Source organism: Octopus bimaculoides, chromosome 24 (assembly GCF_001194135.2).
Source record: "Octopus bimaculoides isolate UCB-OBI-ISO-001 chromosome 24, ASM119413v2, whole genome shotgun sequence".
NCBI classification, from domain to species: domain Eukaryota; kingdom Metazoa; phylum Mollusca; class Cephalopoda; order Octopoda; family Octopodidae; genus Octopus; species Octopus bimaculoides.
Window position 1 is genome coordinate 2,148,577 of NC_069004.1, and position 10,000 is coordinate 2,158,576.

The 10,000-nt window shown below is 36.9% G+C and overlaps 2 protein-coding genes across 2 annotated transcripts in view; both read left to right on the forward strand.

Annotated features, from left to right (window-relative positions):
* LOC106883401 (60S ribosomal protein L15) overlaps positions 1 to 1,712 on the forward strand; it is a 4,602-nt gene extending 2,890 nt beyond the window's left edge. Inside the window, exons 3-4 of the mRNA XM_014934393.2 lie at positions 256 to 392; positions 1,282 to 1,712. Coding sequence (XP_014789879.1) covers positions 256 to 392; positions 1,282 to 1,587 — 443 coding nt within the window. The 3' untranslated portion in view covers positions 1,588 to 1,712. The remainder of the gene's footprint in view (positions 1 to 255; positions 393 to 1,281) is intronic.
* A 5,588-nt stretch (positions 1,713 to 7,300) lies between these two features.
* The window catches only part of LOC106883402 (uncharacterized), a 13,580-nt gene continuing 10,880 nt past the window's right edge, over positions 7,301 to 10,000 (forward strand). Inside the window, exon 1 of the mRNA XM_014934394.2 lies at positions 7,301 to 9,189. Within this exon, the coding sequence (XP_014789880.1) occupies positions 8,964 to 9,189 (226 nt within the window). The 5' untranslated portion in view covers positions 7,301 to 8,963. The remainder of the gene's footprint in view (positions 9,190 to 10,000) is intronic.

Here is a 10,000-nt window from a genome sequence, read left to right on the forward strand (position 1 = left end):
TGATCAGGTATCTGACATGAAAATACAAAATATGAACACACACACACACACACACATGATGAGATTCTTGCATTTTCTATCTCTCCAATCCACTCAAGGTTTTGGCTCAGCTATATGGTTGGCAAGTAAACTTGGTTACACAGCTATACCATCAGAATAAGTTCTTTGTTATTTATTACACTGCATTTCAAATTGAAACATAACTAATGATAAAAACATATCTGAAATATTTCAACATTTCATCTCATATTTCAGGCTACGTTATCTATAGGATCCGTATACGCCGTGGTGGACGTAAACGACCTGTACCAAAAGGTGCCACTTATGGTAAACCCAAGACTCATGGTGTCAATCAACTGAAGTTTGCCAGGTGTCTGAGAGCTGTTGCTGAGGTAGGTAATATTTTGTACTAATCACCCACCCACCTTATACTACCACTCCAAACATATTTCAGTTGCAAGGTAACTTGGGCTTTTTCACTCTGTTTTTATGTCTGAATTGTTAAAACAATCAAAATACTGTACAAATCCTGGTGAGTCCTCTCTTTACTACCCACACTATCATGAAGTGCTATTAACTCCTGTGCTCTCTTGATTGGGCAGACCATGTCCTTTTTCAGAGTATGGAACTACGGTATGCAATGTGTTGCTTTTAAAAAACAGTTGGGGGTTCTACAGACTGGATTAGAATGTTACAGAAAAGAATTGCTAAGTAAATTCTTTTAGCTGAGCTAAACTGGGAAGACCAATAACGGGATGGTTGAAGAATTTCCATAATCTCAGTTGGTCATGTTTGGGAATCCAACAGGAAAAGTGTGATGTGAGTTGCTTTTGATAGGATCCTATGGAGGATGTGTCTGAGGACTCTGTCCCCATGAGCCTTGCAGAAATAGTGGGTGAGTGAAATTACAAATTGCTATTGCTGGTATTGTAGACATACCATAAACCCTCGTTGAATTTCTCAGCTTAGACCTTTCCATGTAGAAGACTTTGAAAATCTTATTTTCTACATTCTTGTGCTGCATTCACAGAATGGCCAACTGTTTGCTATTTTGACTCTTTTACTGTGGACATTCTCATATGAGTGTCTTTTCATTGGACTTTAGTTAACTTTTAAATGTAGAACTTTCTCAAGTCTGTCAATCAACTAGAGATTTTGATGATAATTAGTTGGTTCAGCAGGAGTATAATAAAACCAATTATTGTTTGAATTTGAGTGAATGTTGAACTCGAATATCTTAGAGTTTTGGTCCTTAAATGTTTGTTATTTTTGTTTTTTCAGGACAAGGTTGGTCGCCGTTGTAAATCTCTGCGAGTACTTAACTCATACTGGGTTGCTGAAGATTCAACATTCAAATTCTTTGAAGTGATCCTGGTTGACCCATTTCACAAAGCTATTCGCCGTGATCCCAAGATAAATTGGATTTGTAATGCTGTGCACAAGCACAGAGAGATGAGAGGTTTGACAGCTGCTGGTCGCTCTTCCAGAGGTCTTGGAAAAGGTCACGGATTCCACAAGACCATTGGTGGCTCCCGTCACGCTTCCTGGAAACGCAGGCAAATCCTTTCTCTGCGAAGAAAGCGATAAACCTAATGTACTTTCAAATATATTTTACAAACGGGGTCAGTTTGTTGTGTTTTTTCTTTCTGCAATCTGCTTCTGTTTGGTTCTAAGTGAGAAGAGGAAGGAATAAATGGTCTTCATTCTGTTGACACTTGGTTTGCTTCTATCAAAGTTTGATCTATTCATCAGGTTATATTTACACTTTTAGAGATGAATTTTTTTCATTACCACACTCCTGTTATTACATGATTTGTTTCACTTAATTTTATAAATAACCGACACCTGCGGAGGATTTATTAAAATAATGGAACCAAGTACAGCTTGGGAGACATATCAGTCATTGAGAAATACGGTCTGTTAGCTTCACTTAAATGTTCCATTATTTGGTTTCCAAATTTTCATCACACCAATTGCGACCTGGTTGCCGACACAGTTCCAATGCAATTCTTTTAGTTCCGGCATATGGTCTCAGATCAAATCACTTGCTTTACATGTACATCGCTGAAGCCAAAATAGTTTTGCCATTCAACTATCTTTAGAAAGTGAGTGTTTACATAAATGTGGTCTCATAGACAGGATGGTATCATAAGACAATTAAATTGTTAGCAAGTAGACATTACTGAATGGAAAACAGGAACTTAATTTGCCTGTGTAATTATTTGGCTTTGGTTAAATACACAGGGGTGAATGTGAAGGTTTATGTAAAACATGTTTGTTGGTAAAATCTTACTGTGTTTGTCTAAACCAGGGATCCTCGCCCAATCTCCAGAAATGAAAGGCCAATTTCAGGAACATTTTTCCTTGTTGGTTTCTGCTTTGATCCGTTTTTAATAGATATATGGAATTGTTGCTTAATATAGGACGTCATTCAAAGCAATGACCCGGCATGGCTGCAGATCAATGACCAAAAGATTATATAAAGAAGGTTCGGTGATGAGTCAACCCAAGAATTGCCAGAAATCAAAAGGGCCTAGTTTTTTTTTCTAATTCTATTGATAACAACCTGACTGGGGCTGTCTTTGGTTTTCTAATAGCTGCGTTCTCTTTTGAAATCGATTTACTTTGTATCAAAATTTTAGTTCAATAATTACAATTACTTCACTAGATTCTTCATTATTTTCATAATGGGTTGAAACGGGCGATGTAAAAGATTGGTGACAAAACAGTTCTTAAACTACTCAACACCATGAGATGGTGCAGCCGGGTGAGGGTATTGTCCCTTGCTGCCATGGTGACATGTCTCACACACACAAGTATATCTGTGTTTGCATATACTAGTTTGTTTATCCATGGATACTAAGAAATGGACCTTCCATGCCACCAGCTCTGACCCATGTGGGAATATGAGGAGTTTAGAAATGCTGACATTTCTCAATTTTGGTCAATACAGTGATATGAAAGTTTGAAAATCTGACGGACAACAGTTACTACTGTTTGTAATATTTTTACATTTGTTTTCCTTATTGGCTTGGAGATCATCATCGTTTTACGTCTGCTTTCCATGCTGGCATGGGTTGGATGATTTGACTGAGGACTGGCAAACCAGATTGCTGCACGAGGCTCCAATCTGATCTGGCAGTTTCTACAGCTGGATGCCCTTCCTAACGCCAACCACTCTGAGAGTGTAGTGAGTGCTCTTAATAAGCCACAGCACAGCTTAAGTACTAAGGTTGATTTGTTTGTCTAAACCAGGGATCCTCAACTAAGGTCCTCGTGACCCTTAGGAGTCTATATAAGATGTTAGAAGAATTTATCTGCAATAAATCAGTTCTGCTTTTACAATATAAGAAATACTTTTTTAAACATCAAATGGCTATAAGAATCAAAGGGTCCACAGACAAAAATTGGTTGAGAAACACTGGTCAAAACCCTTCAAGGCAGTGCTCCATCATGGTCGCAGTCCAAGGTCTGGAAATTTCTCTGGGTTAAAGTTAATAGGAAAGTAACTTTTTGTTAGCAGTTCTTGTAAAAGATTAAAGGGACATAATTCATACCTGTCTAAATGTGAACATCATTAATTTGATTGCAGCCAACATGGCAGATGGGATCTGTGAAGGGAAGTATTGTGTGATATGGGATTCTATATATAAATATACATGCACAGCCATGAAGATTACTTCCCTTTGGCTTCAAGTTTAGACCCACTGCATGGCACCCTGGGTAAAGCACCTTCCATTTATAGCTCCGGGCTGAGTGGATTTCATAAGTTGTAAAGAAGCCCATCATAAGTGAGGCTGTGTGTGTTTGTGCACCTTTTCATGACCTGTGGCGATTCTAAATGAACATCAACATCATTTAAAGTCCATTGTCCATGCTGGCATGGGTTGAACAGTTTGACCAAGGCTGTACCAGACTCCAGTCTGATTTGGTATGGTTTTCTATGGCTGGATGCTCTTCCTAACGCCAATCACCCCAAGAGTCTAATGGATGCTTTTGCATGACACTAGTATCTGGCCACGACTGGTTTTGTTCAGCTTGATGGGTCTTCTCAAGCGTGACATAATGCCAGAGGACTCGACCATTGCCATATTATAAAACAAGGTTAGTTTATTCCACATGGGTAGAAATGTGTTGAAAATGCACTGGGATTTGTTTAGATTCTTTTTATTTAAAAACTTTTAGACTTACCTGGTTTTCAGAAGTTGAGAATAGGAAGATATGGAGCTATGTTGCAACTGTCTTCTGGTTGGAGTTGAAAAATTCTCTTGTTTTTATGGAGACAACATGGCTAAGTATTTGATTGGTCATTGAGAAATTTTTGTACTTTCCCCACCCCCACTTGCTATGTGACAATGTTTGGCACCAAAGCTGTCATGGTTGAGTGAACATGTCTGGTGACAAACTCAAACAATCAAGGCTGTCTGAATTTAGTCTGTCAAGTGTGGCTTAGGATTATCACCTGATTAGACCTTGAAATGTTTTTTCCCCCCTCTATATCTTTTGTGTTAATATCTTGACATTTTTTCCACTCACGATTGAGCGAATATGTCTAGTGACAGTCTCAGGACAATTATTGAAACAGATTCTAATACCTGCTGTTCTCATCATTGCCTTCAAATGTTGAAACTCATAATAAAAGACTCGAAGAATTAAAACAAATATCACTTGAAAGGAAATAACCATCGATGTAGACAATGGAATAGGACAGGCCAAAGCAACAGATGTTCAAGTATTATGCGAAGCAAAAAGCACTTTAGACACATCTGATACTCTAACATTTATTACAACACATAACCTAAAAAGCCCAGAGATTTACAAGACCCAAGAATGAAACCAGCACTATAAATACACAAAATAGTCAAAAGCAATTAAAATCCCACAAAAAACCATTCAGTGCTAAATTATCCTCCACAAACCCCACACCAGTAGTCAAGAAGTGTGGCTGCCCTAATTGTGAAACTTGGATCAACTTCATTGAATACTATTTACATTTGACAAATATTTGTCAGCGTTTCGGCTGATATACCCTCCAGCCTTCATCAGGTGTCATGGCGAAATGTTTGTATAAGTGTCACTAATCTTTGCCATTAATTACTTCAAATTATCAGGGTTTAAAATGAAGATAGATCCAGGATGGTTTTGGATAGGTTGGTATCAAAAGGCTAATCAACGGGTTGTCTTTAATCAACAAAAAAATAAATAAGTTGTCTTCTGACATTATTTGTCCACGATCCATGTGTCCTTTTGGCCAACATTTTTACCTTTATCATTCTACCAACTTTTCAGTTTACAGACTTCATCTTGACTACCCAATATTCCTTTTCATCCAGGAGATATAACACAGGTTAGGGTTTCAGACAAGTGACAATGCTGCTTAATATTACAAGTAAACTGCCGAAACAGTTAGAATGTCGGACAATATACCTTGGGGTATTTGACAAAAATCGTTGCTCTTTGTTTTGAGTTTAAAAGCAAAGTTACAGATAAATCGATGATGATTCAAAATGAAGAAGGCCTTCCTTCTGGGAAACGTTTGTGAGAATACTGAGGAAGAACTGAAGGAGTAGGGATTCTATTGGACAGAAGCAAAGAAAATGACTCTTGAATTAACTTCATCAAAATTTATTGCAAAACTATGACCTCTTTATGGATCGGTCAGTTGCTGATTCCCTCTTGAACAGTGGTTCTCAACAGGAGTCCATATGACCATTAGGGAACATAAGCTCCTAGTATGTTTTGGCAAGCTTTCTATGGCTAGATGCCCTTCTTATGTGTCCAAAGCTTGCACTGGTTACAACATATGGAGTTTCTACCAACACTTTTCTTACATATTGAGCAGGGCCATCTCCCTGAAGGGACTTGTGATTTGTCTGTCTTCCTACTTACTAGGACTTTGGTTTTGTTAAATTAACTCTAAGGCCCTTAGATTCCAGACCTCGTTTCCACACCTGAAATTTCTTCTCTTGGTAAGCCACAGAGTTGCACCAGTCTGTTTTGGCTTGGTTTCTATGGCTGGATGCCCTTCCTAATGCCAACCACTCCACACAGTGTACTAGGTGCCTTTTAAGTGCCACCAGTACTGGCCATGACCATGGTTTTTATCCAGCTTGACATGTCTTCTCAAGAAGCAGGAATATTCTATTGGTGGCCAATACTGCCGTAAACCTTTAGCATGTAAGCTGGCCATGTCCAGCTCAAATACTCTACCTGTTTTATGTTCAAACTGGCCAGATCTGTCCCCTCACAACTACCCTACAATGTCATTCTAAAAATAATCAATCACATTATTGAAATCTCAAAGCCACAAAATAATGCGTGATTAATTCAAAACAACATGAACATTTATTCACATTGTTTTGAATTAATTATGCATTAAGCATTAGTTTTGAGAAGAGTAAGCTGAATGCTAAAGGTTTAACCAGTCATTCATGAGTTCTTGTGTTGGCAGAGGTACAGGGTGGCACTGTTTGCTTAGTATAAAGTGTATGGGTATAAATGTGTTAGAGTTGGTAGGCAATTGTTCAATGTCTGTGCATTGCTGCTTTGTGGGTTTATATCAAATAGTTGGTATCACATGCGTTATGAGGATTGCCCCATCATCTGCCTCTGGTAAGGGAGAACAGGCTGTCTTCCTGTATGTGGTGATTATAATAAAGGAGGTTGGTTGGTGGGTGCTGTTGAAAAGTTTGAGGACAAAGCATTTCTTCTCAGATCAAATACTTCCGAACCACTTGGCTGTCATGGAGAGAGAAGATTATCAAGTTAGAGATAAGAACTGATCTACAACACTATGAGATTCTTTGTAATTGTCTTATGATTGCTATATGTGTTTAACTAAGACAATCGAAGCAGATAACATTTCCAAACGAGCAAGTAAATGTGAAACGAGATTATGTAGAATAAAGTGGCTACAAAATAAAAATCAAAAAAGATCCTTAAAGCGTTTAACTTGGATTTAAAAACTCGATCTACAAGTTACAATATACTGATATAAATGTAGAATAACTTGAAGACACAGAAACGTTGGACATAAGGAACAAGTTATAATTCGGTTTGTAATTTTAAAAATGTACTCTTGAGGACATGGAGTAGGAAATATATGGGTAATATTTGATGGAAAGCACCACTTGAAACCGTACAATCGCATACCTTTCGCGCAGTTGCTTTTAATTCCGCTACTCACTATAAATTTTGCGCGTTATCTATTTTAAGCCAGTTGGTTATTTATCAGCTACTCTTGGCGATAATATAAAGTTAAGTTAAAGTTGATAGGGGGGAGGAGGAGGAGGGGGAAGTAGGTATATTGGTGAAGAGAAGAAATATGTAGTTTCAGGACAAATTAAAGGGAAATGACCAACACGTCGGTTGTCATTATTGTACGGAGCATATTTTGTTCTGATAGAATTGATTGCTGCCGGTGGAGGTGACCACTGAAGTTCTTGAAAGACAAAGAGACACAAAAAAAAAATGGGGGAAACACCTTTGGGTGTGCGTGTGCGCATATGCTTCTATAGACATGTATGTTTCAGCGGAGAGAAAGAAAGAATTAAAATATATGAAAAAGTTAAAACTAAAAATAAAATGAGAAAAACCACTGCAGTAAAGATTTCGATCAGGAAGATGTTATTAAAAAAAAAAAGACAAAATTTTATTATGTTGAAAAACGAATAAAATAATTGAATTAAAATCACACAAAAAAAAAATCAACGAAGGAATAGAAAATATCTGAAGATTTGAGAAAAGAGCGAAGAAGCCATTATTAGGAAGAATAGAAAGTAAGAGTATATTAAAGTATTATTTAAAGCTGCTATATTTGGCTCAATCGTGAGTTGACGAGGCAGCAGCAACTGTATGGAAGAAGGAAGGAAAAGAAAAAAAGCAAAGAAGAAAAAAAACTGTGCCAAGTTAGCTACTACCACTACCTAGGCAGGCTGCTACTGTCATTCTACTTTCAAGTTAGTTGCCAACCAACCAGCCTTGGTGGAAGGACATTGCTGCCAACTGTCTGCTTGCCTTGCTTTTACCTACCTAGCTACCTGCCTGGCCGTTGCTTCTCGCTCGAGCTTTCTCTCTCTGCTCGTCTAAAGGCGCCGTCACAATGTGGGGGAGAAAATTTATATAACTACTGTATTAGCAGTGAAACATTTTTAACAGGGGGTAAAACAAAAAAAAGAAACAAAGAAGAAAGAAAAAAAGAGATCGGAGATAATTAAATACATATTCACACATTTACACTTATTTATTATTACCGATTGTGTTTTTGTGTTTAATTATGTAAACTAGCTTGCAAATTACTACATATTTTCGTCAACATAATTGAATCCCATTGACACAAATGTACATATATATATACACATATATATTATATATTTTCTTGCATATGCTAAAGCACACAAGCACCCCGATCCTTTTTTTAAATATTTTGTTCTTTGAATATTTTCAGTCTAAAAGTAAATTAAGCCATTTTTCATATTAAATTTATCAAATTTATTATTTTAATGGGTTAATTTATTTATATTTATGTACTTACGTGAATTTTATATTTTTATCGTTTAACATATATTTATTAATCTTAAATATTTAAATAGCTATGTAGTAATTTAACATGGTAAAGCTTTTCTCTCATGTAAGACAATCTACAATATTTATTTTATCTAACCATGTAATTTTGGTTTTCGTTTAAGACGTTGAAATGTTGCAATTTCGTTTACCATGTAAAGTGTTTCTCATTACATTTAATTAGAACAATTATCACCTTTATTGATACATATATAAAAATAATAATTAAGCAATATTTATTAGATAGAAACGAACGCCAGCAAATAACAGTAAATTGAATAACTATTGTTAAATTGCGATCTCTAAGGAATGTAAATATTTTAAGTCGTTTCTTGAATCGGATCTATGCAGTGGGGAGGTGCGCGGTAGCTTCGAAAATAGGATTGGCGCAAAAGTGAGAGATGGACGAAGGCAGGCCAGGCGGTACAAGCACCATGGCACCGTCACAAGAATCGGGCACACGCCAGTTTAACTGGCAAGATTGTTACAAGACTGCCCAGATGGTGCCTTTATTGGATCTGGCCTTGGTCGGTAGCTACAACATACGGAGGCTAGTCACCAATCATGCTAATGCCATAGGCTGCCCTTCCGAATATATATTCCTTCCCTTGCTCTCTTGCACAGCCGGTAAGTAAATAAATGTACACCGCGCGGTTGTAAAATGGGGGATCTGTTGGTAATTATTTTATTCATATATTTCGATCACCCACTTTGTGACTGCTATTTTCACTCGTGCCAATTTTTTGTTATATTCACATCACAACCCTTTTAACATCGTAAAATTTTCACTATGCAGCTCTCTAAAAATGTATATTGAACCAAAATAAATAACTATTTTAACTCATCACAAATTACAAAATCAAACCCATTTGACACCTATCAAAAAACATCAAATATAATCGGAATTCTTTCGGCTTTAGCAGCATCTTAAATAGTTTTATTATGAACCGAAATATATTATTCAAAACGATCTATTCACACGTACACATATAAATGTATATATACACACACACATATAACTATACATGTTTCATGAATGACAATCTGAAGTGGCGGGCTTGAAAGTACCTTGCGGTACATCGTCAAGTCTCCCTAAAAGCCACGCTCCCCTTTTACGTCTCCATTCAGTTTTACCTTTTCTTTTCTTCCGGTGTCGATATATTTAAAATTATATCAATGTGATACTATAGAGATGGTTTATGTCGACTATCACTAGTTGTCCCCAACATGTTTTGCGATCAAGTGTTCTTCTCTATTTCTCTATTTTAACCAATTATTTATGAAATACCGTCAACTTGCCAACCCAAAACTCAATTAGTTTCCTTCTATTTCCGGTTACACCTATTTCCTGTGACGTCACCGCCGCCATTGTCTTGTTCTCAGACATTTTTTTTTCGTCCATCACCTTTATTATTCGGCCTTGTCTGACTAAATAAAT